Source organism: Alligator sinensis, unplaced genomic scaffold (genome assembly GCF_000455745.1).
Source record: "Alligator sinensis unplaced genomic scaffold, ASM45574v1 scaffold169_1, whole genome shotgun sequence".
Classification (NCBI taxonomy): domain Eukaryota; kingdom Metazoa; phylum Chordata; order Crocodylia; family Alligatoridae; genus Alligator; species Alligator sinensis.
The window spans coordinates 3,178,364-3,196,610 of NW_005841924.1; the positions used below are offsets into that span (position 1 = coordinate 3,178,364).

The 18,247-nt window shown below is 42.8% G+C and overlaps 1 protein-coding gene across 1 annotated transcript in view; it reads left to right on the forward strand.

The window, feature by feature from the left end:
- Nucleotides 1–18,247, forward strand: part of IQCM (IQ motif containing M) — a 182,567-nt gene that overhangs the window by 13,719 nt on the left and 150,601 nt on the right. Inside the window, exons 3-4 of the mRNA XM_025198514.1 lie at nt 1,117–1,207; nt 6,307–6,377. Coding sequence (XP_025054299.1) covers nt 1,117–1,207; nt 6,307–6,377 — 162 coding nt within the window. The remainder of the gene's footprint in view (nt 1–1,116; nt 1,208–6,306; nt 6,378–18,247) is intronic.

An 18,247-nucleotide genomic window follows, 5' to 3' on the forward strand; every position in this document is an offset into this window, starting at 1 on the left:
GGGCAATCCCGCCTGCACCACACCACATGGGGGGTGCTGCACGACGAGCTCCCCAAAGCCCTGAGGCCACTGCAGGAGTGGTGAGTCCCAGGGCATTTCTGTTTTTTGTTTTTGTTTTTTTTTCCTTAAAGGGCCAGAGGTGGCCTGGGTGGGGCACCTGTAGGAGGACTGCGGGAGTGAGGGTGGGGGTCAGGGGGCTCATGACAGAGCCCCCCATGCAGCATGGGGCAGTATGGGGCAGTGGGGATCGCCCCCCCATCCAGCAGCACCCAGTGAGTGGGGCTTTTTTTTAAAGCACTGGGAGCTGGGGCAGATGGGGCAGCCATGCGGGGGCTAGGGGAGCGAGTGGGGGTCGAGTGGGGCTGGGGGAGCAGACAGGATGGAGGCTGGCAGGGGGTCTCCTCATTTCATTTTTATTTAATTGTAATTATAGGACCTATTTCTATCTCTTTCTCTGTTTCATTTTTCCTTAAAATGTGTGGGTGTGTATGACTGAGAATCTACATATAAGTGCCAAAATAGGTGGCCTGATTTCTAGCAGTATGGAATTAATGGATTATTGGGTAACATTTTTTCCTTGGTCCTTAAACTTAAGTTTACATGAGTACTAAAACACTTGTGTGTGCAAATGATCATAATGTATAACTAAAAGCACACAGAATTGTGGCATGGCAGCAAGATGGAAGAGGCAGAGAAGTAGAGAGAAGAAAGGAGCCCATTTTCACATTTGAAGTCCTGAAGAGTGTTTCTGCTATCTGTGGATCTTTGAAGAAAAACACTGTGTGCACATACTCCTAACAAGGTCTTTTTCTAAAGCAGTTTTATAGTTAAAAGTGATTTTGGCTTCCCTTGTGCTCATGAGCATAAAACAGAGTTTTGTGGAGTTTGTGGTCCACTTGTTTGGTGATTCAGAATCCAAAATTAATTGCACAACATATGAGGAAATGCCTCTGTTTCTGGTAGTTATATGCATATATCATCAGTTCCTTTGAGAAGTTTCTCAAGCCTTTTGTTATAGAACAGCATCATGAGTGGGTGCCCAATTTAATTTGCTGACTGTATTCATAAATGTTACATCTATATACTTTTAAGTGTTTTTTGTTGTTTTTTTAACAGAAAGAATTAGCATAAGTGAATTATTGGTCAGGATTGACTCAATCAGTAAAACTATGGAACATCAGAATAGTGGGAAGTATTCATCTATCAGGTGAAGTATTCATTTATTATCTATCCATCTATCAGGTAAAATTGGCTGAAAGACAACGTATGGTCAGATTGCAGCCATGATGATCCAGGAAATATGTGAGAAGCCAGGATTTTTGTGGGTGACATCTTTGAATGTACACATTCAAAAGCTTGTCCAAGTCTGTGCCAACCATGAAGTTCGTCCACAAAAATCCTTGCCTCTCTCAATGGATAGTCAACTTATTTTCTGTCCTCTCTCCAACCTGCACATGAAACTGACCATGTCTTCTCATAGGTTATAATTTGTAAATTGGTCTATTTATTGCAAAGTATTCACATTTTAGAAAAATGGTCTATTTGTTTGCCCACGTACACTAACTTATATGAAGTTCCTTAATACCTCATGAAGACACACAGGTTATATCCAAGATCCTGTTAGTGCAAATGAAGGATCTCCTCCCAATGAGAGATATTCCAGCCTTTAGACTGTAATACTAAGAAGGGATTGAACCATATTGTTTATATGCTCTCATGAAATTTCTGGTCCTCTCATTCATTTCTGTGGCAAAACTAGAAGTCACTCCAGTGGTAGAGGAACAGGACTCAAGTAAACATTAAAATTGTTTCTATAAAGGAAAAAGGGAACCATTTAAATCAGTTTCAGAGCATATATTTCAAGATCCTCTTTAAAATCTCAAAAATATATGGGCACCTAAAACACATGCCTGTATACTCTGGACCATTACATTCACATCTTGCTGAATGAGAGACATACATTAGACATAAAGTTGGTTAGAAAAGACCAGTGGAAAATTCTGCACTACAGGGAAACAGTCTATGACTTGTTCGGGGAGAGTGTTTTGGGGAGAGGGGGCATAATCCCCTGGTGCCACCAGCCAATCAACCCTGACTTGTGCCCTTGGCTGCTGTCAGCTGTCTCTAGGCAGACAGGGGAGCCTGCAAAACACACTGGGATGCATGGACTGGTGCCACCTGGCTGAGTGCTATTAGCAGCACAGGCTGTTTACAGAGCACAAGAGTTGGTCCGTGTAATGCTTGGATAGTGTTCTGCGGATAGGTTTCCAACCACTCAAACTAAACTGCTAAACTTCCATGGGTTCATTTGAACACTTTAATGCAACTTCATTTTTTGATCCCAGCTCAGAACAAGAAAGTTACCAGTCTTCCTTTGTTCTGTCTTCCAAGTGCAGTTTAATCCCTACCACTGCAGAATCAAAAGATGTAACACCAATGAAAGTACATGTAACAACCAAACTTTGAATATTCACCTGGAGGACACACAGAGTCCATGTGAAAATGAACCCACTTAGGTGTACAATTTTTTAGTGATTAAATTATGCTACTTTGGCTTTACCCCAGCAGGTGGTATACAGCATGCTTCAATCAGGAGAGCATGAATATGCATCCTCATCTAGAAAACCAAGGGAAAAAACTTTCATGTACTTTTCTTTCTTGTCTCCTCAATAAAAATGTATTTTGTCTATTAGCATACAACAAAAGCCCCTCAATTCACTCAAAATCCTCTTGAATGTTTTTAGTTGGGACATTTCCAGTCAAAATAAAATGTGTTTATGACTATTTGACTTAGATTTGTCTTACTTGATCTAAACTCCTTTCAGCAGTTTATCTGGATATCAGCATCATTTTGTCATAGCCCTTCACCCACAGGACTTTTAAAAAAATTCAAACCCACCTAAGTTTAATGCTAATTACTATATACCCATTGAAGCCAGTAGCAAAATAGCTTGAGAGACCTAAGAGAATAGGGTGACATTGCAAAACATTTTGGGTGAGCTGCTAGAAAAATCCAAGTATGCACATAATTTTATTATTGGATTTTTTGAATTTTTGGAATTTTATTATTGGAAAGTGTATTTGACATAGACAATAAGACATGAATGGGCAGTGTTATGTTGGTTGTAATAATGTTTAGGGATTGTGTTAAAAGTCATTGGGCTGAAGAAGGTTCAGTGCTTATGACACCAATGACATCTTTCAAGTATCTAGAACTATAGTTACGTATACATTATATCAGAATGTGATGTTAGCTTGAAAATTAATGTTCATGTAAAATAAACCAAATAGAAGTACAAATCACTATTACTGAGATGAGTATAATATCACTAAGAGAAAAAAACAGATAGTTATAAGGGTCCATTTGTGCCTAGATTTCTAATGGCATGTCTTAATTTTTGTATAAGTATAAAATGCCAAGCATCAAAATACACGTGTGTTGTAGAATTCTCACTCCATGATTTTTGTGTCAGTATGCTGCCAGTATTTGCATCCCTGTGCCCACGGTTGCACAACAGATATAGATAAGTGCTACTCTAGTTGTAAAAGCTACTTGTGGCATTGCTGACTCTGGAGGTTCTTGGAGAATACATAGGTAAATCAGCCTCAGTGACTGAAGCAGAGCTACTCCTGTTGTGGTACTTATGCAGCTCACAGTTATTTCTTAGCAATACTGGGAACTGAGCTCTGGGAATAAGCAAGTAGTGGGTATCCATGTAATTTTTCTATGTTAAAAAAAAATGGTGCAGCAACATTGACAGAAACAGAACAAATAAAATGCATGTGAATATTGCTTTCTGGTTGGTAGCCAATTCCATAAATGTCTGTGAACAGATTATCATGTAGCCAATAATCAAAATATGAACATAATTAGACAGTGGACACATCTACATGAGGCATTTACTGTGGAGTAGACTAACTATTTCTGCAGTAAAGTGTCTCTGGTCTACACAAGTGGTACAGTTAGGCCAGAGTAAAATAATCAACTGTGCTGTAGGTTAGTATCAGCAGATACAAGTACTAACTTATGGAAGAGTTATTTATTCCACCACAATGCACATGTAGATGCTGACTAGGGCTGGCTGGGGCATGAGGGCACTACAGTGCTGGGCTGTCTGCCGGCTAGCCCTGCACTGTAGTACCATTGTGCCCCAGACAGCCCTCCTGCAGCATGCTGAGCTGGGTCGGAGCAGTACCAGGTTGGTAGGCTGACCCCCTGAGCTCCTGGCCATCTGGGGCTGCACCACCCTGTCACAACCCAGTGATTTTGGTGCCTCGGCACGACGGAATTTTCTTGCCACATGAGAGCCTCTTGCACAGCGAAGGTTTTTGCTACACAGAAGAGACCTCGGTGCAAGAGAGTTCCCGCCAATTTGCAGGGTGCATTTCTTCCTTGCAGCACAGAAATGCACGGTGCAAAGAGTTCCCGCTATTCGAATGCAAATTTGTGTCCCGCTATTGGCCAGTTCTAAATTATTCACACGTGGCAGCTAGTAATTGGCTTGCTGGCCGTTTAAAAATGTGCGCGACTTTCGCCCAAGTCGAAGAACTTTGAGCACGCTGCAGAGTGCCTCTAAAGAGATCTGACTTGCGGCTAGCTGATCGATGGACTGATCACCTATCGATCCTTCTTCCCGTCGCCGAGCGCAAGCCCAGACGTACCCTTCTCCCGCCAGCTTGATTTACGGATGGATTCACTGGCTTGGGCCCCGCCAGCTGGAACAACTCACGTGGTTGTTCAGACGACCGGACCAGCTGCATCGCAACTCCACGTGGCGTAAGTAAACGTTTTTGCAACCATTAAACCTTGTCTGCCTCTCCATTCACCAGCCCGCCCTGACGAACGAGCAATTTCTAACTCACCTCGAGTCGGCTCTGGCCGGCCGAGACACACCCCAGCTCAACAAGCTGCAGTCTCAAGCGCATGTGTAAATGCTGCACCCATGAGCAATACATTCTGGTGCAAACTGCTCTGAATTTTATTGTGTAGCATTAATGTTCACATGTAGACATACCCAGCGAGTGTCTCTTGATATATGACTTTCAGAATAGAACATTCTTTTTATCTCTCAAGGTATCTTACATGATCTTTGCTAGCAGCAAATTACTTGGAGTGAAACCTGTATAATTTTGATGAGATTATTCTGAAAAAAAGACTGTATTCTCTTGCTGTCATGGGTAGCAACACAAACCAAGGCAGGGTTTGTCCAATTAATGAGAAGAGTGATCACAACGGTCACTGTTTTGACATAGGAGGGAAGTTGTTTATTTTAAATGCCTTCTTTATAATGCATACAAAGTATTAGAGTGGTGTTGTAACCATGATGGTCCAAGAAATAAGCAAAAACCAAGGTGATAGCTTTTATTGGACCGACTGCATAGTTGGGAGAAATGTAAAACAAGTTTTTGAGCCCCAGACCTAGAGAAAGGCACTTTGTGCCTGAATGCTTGTCTAGCATCTTTGCTAGCTATACCATTGGTCCAGCAAAGGATATTACTGAAATACCTTTAAAAGTGCTGGCAGTTTGGGACTGAAGACTACACGACAGGTGTAGAACACAGAACAGCAGTACTGCCTGGTTGACTTCTTTGCCAATGTCAGTAAACTCTGTATACTTCAGGGCTGGGTTGGTAATTATACTTCTGTATACGTTAACTTCTTGGCTTTTGTCTTGACACAACCCACAAATTATGGTGGTGATGTTAATGAGGTAGAAAGCTGGTCTGATAGGAGGTGGAATGAAGCCATCAATTTAACTTTTTCACCAAAAATCAGTTGGATGGTAAATTTCTGTCACTGATCAGAAATACCTATTGATGCTTGGCAAGCCTTTAAACCAGTGATTCTTATCCAGGATGCTAGGGCACCCTGGGGTGGTACCAGATCCTTTGAAGGATTCCATAATGTGTGAAAAGATAAGCAAATAAGGTAAATAGAGAAACACAAGTTCAGGTTTGTTCCTGCCTGAACACTTCCCTGTCCCCCACTGCAAAGCTCCTCTGCAGAGGGTAAGAAACTAATATATAAATTAGTTTTTAAAATTGGGTGCCACTCAATCCACAAAAGTTATGGAGTGGTGCCTTGACTACAATGAGGGTTCTATAAATCCCAAAAGGTTGAGACACAATGCTTCAGATCATGAAGAAGCTTATACAAATATTTTGTTAAGATTACTCTTAAAATAATGTGTTAAGCACACAAAATATGACACTTTATACTGTGTCATAATAGTGCTTGCAAATTAATTATTTTAAAACTAGGAAATATAAAAACAATATGATGTGAATTTAAATTACTTCTTACAGCAGGGCCTTCAGCATACCTAGTGTCTCCACAAAATTGTACAACATTCCCTGGATTCTGACACCAAGCAAAGGTAAATCTTGTTAAAGTCGTTAGACTTGATTTTAGTAATTTGTAGATATTAGCATTTTTTGGAGTTCTTTTTGTTTATATGGTAATACTGTGCATGCTATACTACATATATTTTTGGAGCAGTACTGTGACAGGGAACCCTAACCCTGTCATGAGGAAGAAGGTGTGCCCCTATAAGGCCAGAACCTTCTGGGCACAGAGGGCTGGGGAGGAAGGGGTTAATCGCTGAACTGGGACAGATAGTCAGCTGACCAGAAGAGGCAGGACTATAAAAGCCCTGGGTTGACAGGGGGCCAGCAGCCAAGGGGGAAGGTGCATCTCAGAGCCCCAGGGAGAGGCTTGGTGGGAAGTCCAAAGCCAGGAAGAGGGGAACTATAGAAGCCCTGGAGAGATAACAGCCACACTGCAGCAAGGACTGGAGCTGATAGTGGGGAGCTGAAACACGAACCCTGCAACTGTAAGCTGACATACCGCTTTCCTTACTCACATTTTTGGGTGGCAGATATTGCCCACAGATGGGACTGTTTGTTTTCTTTTGGGTTATAGAATAAGACCGGTGGTTTGGGTGAGTCTATTAGGGGTTGGAGGAGGCCTCATTTTGGGGGCCCACTCCAGAGTGGGATCCCCAGTGCCAGTGAGGGTGCAGCTTTTTGGGGGCACAGACCCTGGTGCCAGTGAGGGCGCAGCTTTTGGGGGCATAGCCCAGCACCAGTGAGGCACAGAGAGAGACAGGGCTGCGGAGAGCCTGAGTGCCAGTAAGGGCGCAGTTTTGGGACGATCTAAAAAAGGCCAGGGATGCCTGGAGGGGGTGTAAATGTATATTTTTTCAATTGTTTGGATGGGTGGGGTTGCACCTGGGTTTTGAACTTGTGACCCCCTTGGCTGTGGGGCCGGCGCATGTGCCTCTGGGCCGGGGTGTACCATGCCTCAGAAGGGAGCAGAAAAGGGGGCCAACAGCCTCCAGGCACTAGAAGGAAGAGCTAGATTCTAGCCCTGTTTGGTGGGTTTGGATGGAGAGGCCTAGCTAGAGAAAAAGGGGTCAGGCCATCCTAGGAGAAACCCCAACATACCCAATATAATTGGCAGTCTCCTGCTCGCATACTAATTTCCATCAAGACGTGGCAGGGGAGATTAGAGCAAGACAGCACAGTTCCAAGAGGACTCCAAGGGTGCCCCACGTAAGGCGCGGATGACCCGGAAGATGGCGCTGGGGAGGGTGACCTGTTACAAGTACCCAACTTTGAGTTTGGAAATTTTGCAGAAGGGAGAAAGGGAAAAAATAAAGTTCAGAATTAATTTTAATCAAGTAATAATACATTATAAACTTAGAAGTTCATGTATTTCAAAGAAATTTTTGAATAATTAACCTCTAAAATGCCAGGGGCTACTCTTTAAGTTGGATTGATCCTTGTGCACACGTTTGGAATACCAAGGAGGAGGTTGTTGAGTCAGGAAAGGCAACAACAATATGATTTATCTGTCTTAAATTCTCTTTTTACTGTGGTCTGCTACATATCTATCTCTGTCTACATTTGAATGATTCTATCAACCACGTACTAGGAGGGCATTGACATCCTCACATGGTCAAGAAGTCTAGTTGTTCAATAATATATCTGTAGATGAATCTGACTTACCAGAGTGGTTGTACCAAAAGAATTGGAACCAGTTTGAAGTGTTTTCTTGTATCATTTTAGACCAGTGGTGTCCAACTTTTAGAGTGGCAGTCTGAGTGTTTCTGACCTGGCTGCTCCATGGGCTACCACTTTGCTTTGCTAGGGAAGCAGGGGAAGAGGAAGAATGCTTACCACTGGTATGCAGTGCCTGGTAAGGTAGGGGGAAGGGAAAGAAGGAAGGAGAGGTGAGCAATGCTTCTCTTTGGAGAGGCAAGAGGAAGAGAGCAGAGAGGGCTATGGAAGGGATCAATGGCACAGCATAGGGCAGGGAAGAGGATGTGCTGGGCTGAGCTGCTGCCACTGATCTCCCATGCTTTGGGTCAGATCCAGTCACTTTGAGGGCTGGATCTGGCCCACAGTCCATAGGTTGAGCAAACTCATGGGCTAGGGTCAGAAATTATACATAAAATGGTATAAGTGATCAGAAACCAGTCTAAACCTGTAACGGAACAGGAGTTCAGTGCACATAGACTGATTTCAAAATGGCCAAACGCAGTTTAAAATAGGCCTGGGTAGATGTAGTATCAGATGTGATCAGTTTAGTTCAGACTGGGCTATCAAATGTCTGCCCCAGATCCCCTCCTGATTCAGGTTATCTTGCAGTCCCCCAACATCCCAAGATGCTATGTGGCCCCTCTGGTAAGCACCCCCCTTGCAGGGTGGGTGGGCTAGCCTGCACCAGTGCTTCTCTGCTCCTGTTGAGCTGAGCTGGCCCCACCCTCTAGCTGTCACAGAGTTGTGGCAGCAAAGCCTCTGTTCCCCAGCCTGTGTCCTGCCTGCATCTGCGGGGCAGCAGGCCCTCCCCTCCCTGAGCCCCAACCCCTGAGAAGGGGCATCTCAGGGGGTTTCCTCTGCCCTGCCCCAGGCTTCCTTGAGCTGGGGTCTGCCTAGGTGTGGGGAGCTCTGTGCCATGGGGCATTTCCCTCCACACGGCTGGGCTGGCTGCTCAAACCCACTCCCTGTGAGTTTCTGACCCATAGGAGGAACAGAAGGGAAGGAGTCCCCCATTCTAGTGTTGGTCCCCCTGAACTGAGTACCTGCCCATGTGGAGGAAGCCCCAAGCCTTGAGAGGTTTCCCCTGCCCTGGCTCAGGAAACTTCCCCCCTGAGGCATGGGGCTCCCCCCATGTGGGCAGGTGCCAGACTGTGTGAAACCAGCACTGGGACAGGGGACTCCTTCCGCCCCTGCCCCCTGTGGGTTAGAGACTCACAGAAGTGACGACTAAATAGCTGGCATGGCCACTTGGTGGGGACGAATCACCCTCGACATGGGGTTCCCTGCAGCTGTTCAGATTCTTTGCCCTAGCCCAGGCTCCCCCCACATGGGCAGGTACCTGACTTGGGCGGGGGGGGGAGTGGCACTGGGATGAGGGCTCCTTACCCCACTGCGAGGGGACAGCAAGGGGTTGGGAGCATGTCCCATGCAGCCAAACAGGATGGCCCTCTGCTCAGCTGGGCTGGGTAATGGCCGGCAGGCTAAGAAACATACTTGAGCACCTCCTGCCTTCTGGTCTTGGCCAGTGCAGGCATCGCCTGCCTTTCTTAACTGAAGAGTGAATGTGAGTTCTGTTCATTATTGGTCCATTCTGGGCAGCTTAGAGAAACCTATGAAGATTGGATCGATTCCACCTCAGGCTTTTTGTGTGTCTGCATTTAACCATGAATCCTTGTCGGAATCTGCAAACATGAACCCTTCTCTTTCTTTTTTTTTGACACTCATTGAAAATATGTGATTCTGAAGGAGTGTAGGGATGTCCTGAGGCTGCAGAGACTTACAGCTTTCTTGTGACCTCAGGATCTTTCTTTTTTCTCCTTTTTTTTCATCCAATAGCACTCAGAACTGGGAATCTGCAGTTAAAATAAGATGATTATCTGACCTGAGTTTTCTTTGATAAACAGAAACTATAACAAAAATGTGTTTGCTATAAATGCCCCTTGGGCTCAGTTAGACAATACCAGGCTCTGAATCATGACAGTCACAAAATATTTTGTTAATCTACTGCACTTAGATGTCTATGGGCTGACTATTGCTAACAGCAAAATGATCTGTCTGCTTTGATCTTACCTTTTTTCCTGTGTACTAGACACTCTTGGCATAAGAAAAAGTACAGCTATGAAAAAGCAGAATTGAGTTCTGAAAGAATCAGGCATTCAGAATGAGCAGAAATTATTTTTTTTTCCATCAGTGAAGTGTATTTAAGGTTCCTATACAATACAAAATCTAAATTTTTCACATGGTTGATAATAAAAATAACTGAATAATGTAGGCCAGCTACAAGGGTAGTTTATCTGCTTTGTAAATAAATCAGACATACTTTGAATGAATATATGGCTTGTCCTTATAAACAGCTGCAAAGAAAGGCAATGAAGCATTGAAAGCTTTATTTTATTGTTCTTTAGTATTAAATTGTAACATAACAGTCTGCCCTAGACTGAGAAAGCCGTGTCTCATAGCTGTGGTGTACCCAGAACAGATCAGGGTGACAATCCATGCATGATGACTTTTCCTTCCAAGCCTGTTCAGGTCTGCTGGCCCGCATGTAGAACATAAGGAGATAAAGTTCAATATATTCTCTGCTGTTACCACCAGTCCTCCACCAGTGTCTGAGGGGATAGGGTGGCCTTTTTGTGCCTTTTTCCTAACTCAGAGTGATTCTCAATGCAAGTAAGCCACATGATAGAATAGAGTAAGGAGGAAGAGGGATGAGATAATCTTTCTATGTATTAGCAGCACAAAGAATTTATGAAGAAACGTGATATAAATTGCACACATTAAAGAAAAATATCTGGTCCTGACAGCCTGCCATATGTAGTTGTTTTTATTGTATGGATACTTCTTTCTTGGGGTCTGTTGCTCAGAAATATAGGTTATGAGTTTCTGAGATGATCTGTGTGGATAGCAGATGAGAGCCTAGGTGGAACTCCACTGACTTCCCTAATTTTGCATGAATGTAAGTGTCTGCTTCTGCTGATCAGATTGCAGGACCAAGCCTTGTCTGAATAGAAGAAATGGGAATATACTGCTCTAATGTTACAGGAATTAACAGCATGCTAATGTTGAATACTCTGTGCAATAAGCAATTTACCAGTTATTTCTTTTTGCTAATCATTTATCACAAATGCATTTCTGCAGTCTCTGTATAAAGTTTAAGAAAACCCAAAACAATGTTGGTTAACACTGGTTTATTCCATCTCTTCCTATTTTAAAGTTTTTTGTTGTTGTTGAACTGGATAGATAATAGTTCCTTTTAAATAAAGGAACCAACATGGAAAATTGAACAGAAAAATTTTCAGCTAAAAATGTTTCCATCTGAGATCAAGGTAGTTTTTATCGTTATTAAAAGGTGGAATTTATGAGGACTAGATAAGAAAAATATTTTGTCACTATTAATCAAATTGTACTGAAGCAGCTGCTGAACTAAAAGAATACTTCAAACATCATTCAGTAAACCAAATATTTGGTGAAAAATGAGAATATTCACTAGAAATGTATTTAATGGGTGTCATCCAATTGGCTGTGTTGTAAAGGGACCTAAGATTTTCTAATATGTCCTGAGAATGGAAACTGTTAACCATTTAAAGTGCTTTTACAGTTCTACTTGCATTTCCTAGAATCAGCATTTTATTTTAAACAATAAATATTGTAGCTCTACTCACAAATGTAATGTCCTTGTTGTAAAAGAAGCTGATGTATTCTGGTGAAGGCTAAATAATTCACAGAGCTCAGAACACTGTTTGATATGGGTAAGGAGATCCAGAACTGTATATGCAAATACTACCAGTTCATTCAGAGTAGTGTTTTTGTATGAACAAAGCTGGGTATGCACAAAAGACTACATGCATTCTCGGAAAGTTCTGATCCATTTTGAAAATGGATATAATTTGTGTTTGTGGTTAAGAATGGACATGGTCCAGATTTTTTTTTATTATTAATGCTACATTAATGTCAAACTAACTTTTGCTAAAAATGAATAATAATAAAAATAAACCATTTGTTTTTGGCTCTGTAATTTTTTATGCTAGTTGGTAATATTAGTGTCTCGTAATACTTCCGTGCTCAGGCATGGATCACCAGTTTCCTTCATGGAAGAGAGAACCCCCACATTTTTGCTAGCATTCTACTCCTCCAAAATCTCAGAGGGGGTATTCCAGAGGTCAGAGTTTCTGCAGTTGGGCACAGGACTTGAAGTGTGTTAGAGGGAAGACTGAGCAGTATGTGTGTAATCTCCTCTATCTGTCTTTGTGAAGTAAAGTTGGTAGGGTCCTAGGAACTGTAAGAGTTTCCTTCTAAGGGGATCCAGGCAGCAACCTCTGGCTGTGAAATGCCAAGTATCCAGGACTTCAGGGAGACTGTGCTACAAGAGGGCAAAATTAGGATGTGGAGACAAAAGATATGGGATCCATAGAGTATTTCTGAAGATGTTCTTGGCATCCTGAGATTCCCTGGATTTATCTGTGAGGTTAGTAAACTGGCTGTAGGATCTGTTCTGCCACAAGATAATCTTTCTGTGCTACTCCTCAAAGTGAAATCTTGTGAGGAAATATTGAGGAAACTTCTTTCCCATAATTCTTCCTTAACGGTATTCCTACTATAAGGGTATCTGGACCAAAATATTTCTTTTAAGCAATTTAGAGAGTTAAAGATTGAGTCAACCCAAGGGTCTGTCTTATTTGTATCAGTCAAAAATAATCCAAGCCAAAGTATCTGATGACAAATATGTGAAAAATCTAACATATTTGATAAGGAAATAATGCCAGAAACTTCACATTGACTTGGTTCATCCTTATTCATGAACAGAGATGAGTCAAAATCAAGCATCGGCTTGAACTTAGTTCAGCTTTTCATTATGTTGCCCATCTCTACTTCTGTCATGTGGAATAATGACTTTCTAACATAATACAATTAGGCATCTCAGAATTCAACTTTTGCCTACTCTGTGCATGTATATATTTGTTCCAATGAAAATCAGCTGGAGGCAAGCACCTGGCCTGGAAAATTTAATCCCAAATAGTTAAGTTTGGTAAACTTATAATCAAGTGAAAACAGTCTTATAATATTTGTTTATTTATGAGATTAATATGCTGCCTTTCCAACAAAGGCTGGTCGTGGCTTATAGAAGAGAGCAAAACAAGAAAAACAAAACGGGAGAAACACAAAATAACTTAGAAAAGCCAACAGAGTATATCAGAGCTCCACTAAACAACATCCCATCTTAGTTTTAGCTGCCTAATACCTGCTAAAGAAGGTCTTCTAGTGGATCTAGGCTTGGGTTGTGTGAGCCTCAAGGGGGAGGGAGTTCCAGAGTGGAGGGGTGACTACCAAGAACAACTTCCCTGGTTCCCTGCTTGGTGCTTTGATGGTATTTGGAGTATTTTGCTATTGTCTGGCCTTGGGACCAAGATGGAGCATAAGGGAGAAGGCAGTCCCTTAGGTATATAGGGCCCAGACAATTTAGGGCTTTATAAGTCAAAGCTAGCACCTTGAATTGCACCTGGAGAACTATTGGGAGCAAGGGCAGACGCTGCAGTGCTTCTGGTGATCAACCCTTCTCAAAAGGCAGGTGGTCTTCAAGGGCAGCCCCATGTAGGGAATATTTTACTGATCTAACCTCCAGGTTATGAAGGCATAGATGATGGTGGCCTGATCCACATCTGAAATGAAGGGTCACAAGCTTTTCAGATGGAGTTGGTGAAAGGCACTCCTAGCCACTGCTTTTACCTGGAGATCCATGTGCCACACAGGATCCAGGAGCACCCCACAGCTTCAAACCTGAGTGAGAAGGGGAGGTCAAAATCCATCCATGATAAGTGTTCTGTTCCTCCCTCTCCCTAGGTCACTGCCCAGCACCATCACCTCTGTCTTGTCTGGATTTAGCTTCTATTGGTTTTCCTGTATCCACACTCCAACTATAGCCAGGCATTGGGAAAGGACAGACACTGTGGGAACTGGATCAAATGAGAAAGAATGACAGATCTTGGTGTCACCAGCATACTGATGTCACCTCACTCCATATTTCATAGATTCATAGATGTTAGGGCTGGAAGGGACCTCGAAGATCGTCAAGTCCAGCCCCCTGCCCCAGAGGCAGGAAGTCAGCTAGGGTCAAAGGATCCCAGCAAGCTCAACATCCAAACATTTCTTGAATGAGTTCAGAATAGGTGGCTGCACCACTTCTGGAGGGAGTCTATTTCAGGTCTTGGGGGCTTGGACAATAAAGAAATTTTTTTCTTATGTCCAGTCTAAAACAGTCTTGCAGGAGTTTATGACCATTGGTCCTTGTTTTTCCTTGGAGCGCTCCGGTGAACAGACGTTCTCCCAGATCCTGATGTATACCCCTTATGTACTTATAAGCAGCCATCAGGTCCCCCCTGAGCCTGTGCTTTTCCAGACTGAAGAGTCCCATGGCTCTCAACCTCTCTTCATAAGGTCTATTCTCTTGCCCTCTGATCATGCAAGTGGCTCTCCTCTGGACTTTCTCAAGCTTCTTGACATCCTTCTTGAATTGCGGAGCCCAGAATTGGATGCAGTACTCTAGCTGCGGCCTCACCAAGGCTGAGTACAGCAGGAGGATGACATCCTGAGATTTACTTGGGATATCTCCTCATGGTCTTGCTCAGTGGCCTTATATACATGTTGATCAGGAGGGGTGACAGGATAGAGGCCTGTGAGATCTCACAGGGAAGGCCTCAAGAAGATGATGAACACTTGCCCATCAGTCTGTGACCTCCTTGCTAGAAAGAGTTCAACCAATTAAGAACTGTCTCACCAATACCTACCAGGTTATGCAAAAGCTTTATCAGCACTTCATGGTTAATTGTATGAAAGTCTACTGAAGTATCTAGCAGAATCAGCAGGGCAGAATTTCCCCTATAGATCTCCAGACAAAGATAATCAACAAAGGCCATGAGCACAGTGTGCATGCTTTATCTAGGGCAAAAGCCAGACTGACAAGGGACCATGAATTTGATCATTTCCAGATATGCGTGGAGCTGTCAGGCAACCACCTACTTAGTGGTCTTCCCCAAAAAGAGGAGGTTGGAGATAGGGTGGTAGTTGTCTGGGGAGTCATCGTTAAGCAATGGTTTCTTTAACAGGCCAGACAATTACAGGCTGAAGAATGTCTGGCATTCTGCCCTCCCAAAGCTATGCAACAACAACCCCCACCAGTAGTGGCCTCAGTCTCCCTCAACAGGCTTTTACAAGCCAAGATGGGCATGGATCCAGCTCACAGCTGGTTGCTCGCATTCCCCCCAAGCACACCCTCTGTGTCAGTGGGTGACAGCAGATGAAACACATCCATATAAACTGGATGTGGCAATTAAAATCATCACAGCAAAGAGAAGAAAGAATCAGACAATTTTATTTTGTGTTACCAGCCCTACTTGAATACTTCAGGGTGTTAGTATACTATTCAGTCTGTCCTGTATAGCATTTGGTGCAGAAACACACCGCCTCTTGCATTTTCTGGGTATGAAGAGAACATACGCTTCTTCTTGGCCCTCACTAATCTCCTGTTGAGGCTATACTGGCTGCCAGGTGGACTTCTGGAGGTGGGTTCAAGGTGCTTTGTTCTACTCTAACTAAGTTCTACATAAACTTTCAATTGCTATGATCCCTCTGATAGCCTAACTTTAGAAAGAATCAAGTCCAGTGTGTGTATTTACAAAGATTGTGTCCTATCTGTTTTTTTTCCTCTACTCCTCCCAGACAACTTCAGTATAATGGCACCAATCTTTGCTGTAACCATTGGTTGCAAATACTCTGAAGCAGCATTTCTAACTTTATCTTACATGTGTGAGGAAGAGAAGAGTGTCTCTTTACTATAGGAAATAAATTCCATTTTAAGCTACAAAAGGACTTCTGTTTTAGCAGGACTGAGGGAGGATTAGAACATGGAAAAGATTTTGAATTCCCAAAGCTTATATGAGTTTTTATTATACAATAACAAAGTCCAGCCCCTCTATTTATGGGAAAAGGGGGAACCGGGGGGGGGGGGGGGGGGACATGGGACACATAAGGGGATTATGTTTAACTACTAACCCCAATAATGCTTGTTATTTCTCTATATTGCCTGCTATACTGAGATCTCAAATCTCATACATCATATAAAGATCAAAGATCATCATTGTATGGCTCCAATAGCGCCTTCTGCAAGTGGGGAGGACCTTGTTATGTGCTGCACTTTAAGCTGCTTACATGTTGATTGGTGTTAGTGCTAGATGGAGTTTGGAGCAGTCACACTTTAAGCCTAAAAGCTTTCTCTGACTATTTCTGACCTGCACATCTATGACTTGCCACAAAAGGGCAGGTGAGCATGGGCTGGACTAGGAGCTATAGCTGTGAGTTGCCATTAGACAGCTGGTGAGCCAGGACAGGATTCTATCCCTGCTTTACTAGGGGTATGTGAGAGATGGGTTGGGGGGGGTAGGAACATGAAGTGGGGAGGTGGAGAGTTAATGGGATGGGGATGGGTAATGAAATGAGAGGTGGAAAGGAAATGGGGGTAGGGGAAGGGTGGTGAAATGAAGGAAGTCAGCCACTGAAAAATAAAAGGTGGTTGGGAGGTGGGAGCAGTGAAGGAAGGTGCTTTTGGGGGACCTACTGTGCCTGCCCCAGATCATGAGGACCTAATTTACCCTATTTTGTTCCCCTCTCACTTTAGACACTACTCCCAGACCTTTCTATGCCCTGTGACCTTGCTAGCTGTCTTGTTCTCTGCAGGCTGTTTGCATGGGGTTGCACCCCTGGGGTGGGAAGGTCATACCCCTGGTGGCAGGAGGGGGATCACTCCTGAGCAGCAGAGTTCAGGGGGTAGAGAGTTTGTCCACACAGTACAGGAGGGTGGTGGAGGGGACACTGCATCCTGGAATGCTGGAGGACTGCAATTTGGGCAGTTCCACTGTGGGGAGTGGCCAAATATTAATGGGACATGAACTGGATAATGTGATCAGAGATAAACCTGCCTGGGAGTGGATGGAACTTTAAGCCACTGAATGTGTGCTTAGGACTAGTTTCAGGTGTTAATAAGTTGGACAATACAGGGGTTAAGAGCTCCAGAACCTGCCTAAAATTAATGTGTAACAGGACCCTAAGACATTAGTTAAGGTAATTGAATAATGGCAGAGGCAGCAGTAGACCTAGCAACTCATGAAGCCTTTATTTTTTTGGGACATGGCCAGTATTTTTCTGTCAAGCAGAAGTAAGTAGTATCAGATGAAGGCATGCTGTCATCTTTAGCTTCCAACATAACTTCTTTTCAATCAGTTTTTCAAAAAATGGTGGGGTTAAGATAATTAGCACTAATCCAACTACAGTTTCAAGATACCTTATGCAATTTGTGGGTGTTATGTTTTATGATGGCTCATTTCCACTTTACAATGCATAGCTGATTGAAAAGATGATTTTTTTTTGCTGGATTTCCTACAGTTCACATTAATAGAACTATCATAGAAGTACACTTTTTATAATATGAAAATAAGCATCTGCTACATTTTTCATAGGAAAGTGTGCAAAGTGTCATTTCATTTTGTAAAGGAAATCAACGAAAAGTGTGTCATGCAGGAGGAAAAAGAGTAGAAACTCAGTAGTGCAAATAAGCAGGGCATTTTCAAGAGCTACTTGTATCACAGAAGGAAAGAAGTGGAGACATCTCATGTTATAAGACAGAAAAAGAATTTGACCTTTAAGAAAAATATTCACACTACACATTGCTCATGGTCTTAAATGTTTTGTTGACAATAAAAATCAAGCGTAGTTTAAAGCCAATTAGAGCTGGCTTAATTTTTGAAGTACTTGAGAAAATGAGATCATTTTGCATATATGATAAAGTAGAATTTTGCCATAGCAAAAGGTTGGAACATTCTGAACCACAGTTTTTACTCTTTTCCCCTTTTCCTTCTGTCACTGTATTTATTTTTCTCCTCTTTTTGCAATAGTATTTAACTAAAAACTCCACTGAAGTGAACGAAGCTTGTTTTGGGACTGCATTTTTGTATGTATTTCTAAAGGGATTTATAGACAATCGTTATGAGCACTGCTATATTTTTAGTAGTCCCCTCACTTGCCTATTAAATACAGAGCTGAACAATAGTAATTACTGCACAAATACCAAGGTCCCAAAGTAGCACCATTCACTTCACTGAAGAGCTGCTGTGAAAGCGCATTTAAAAAATAACCCATGGTGACAAGAGTAGGGAAA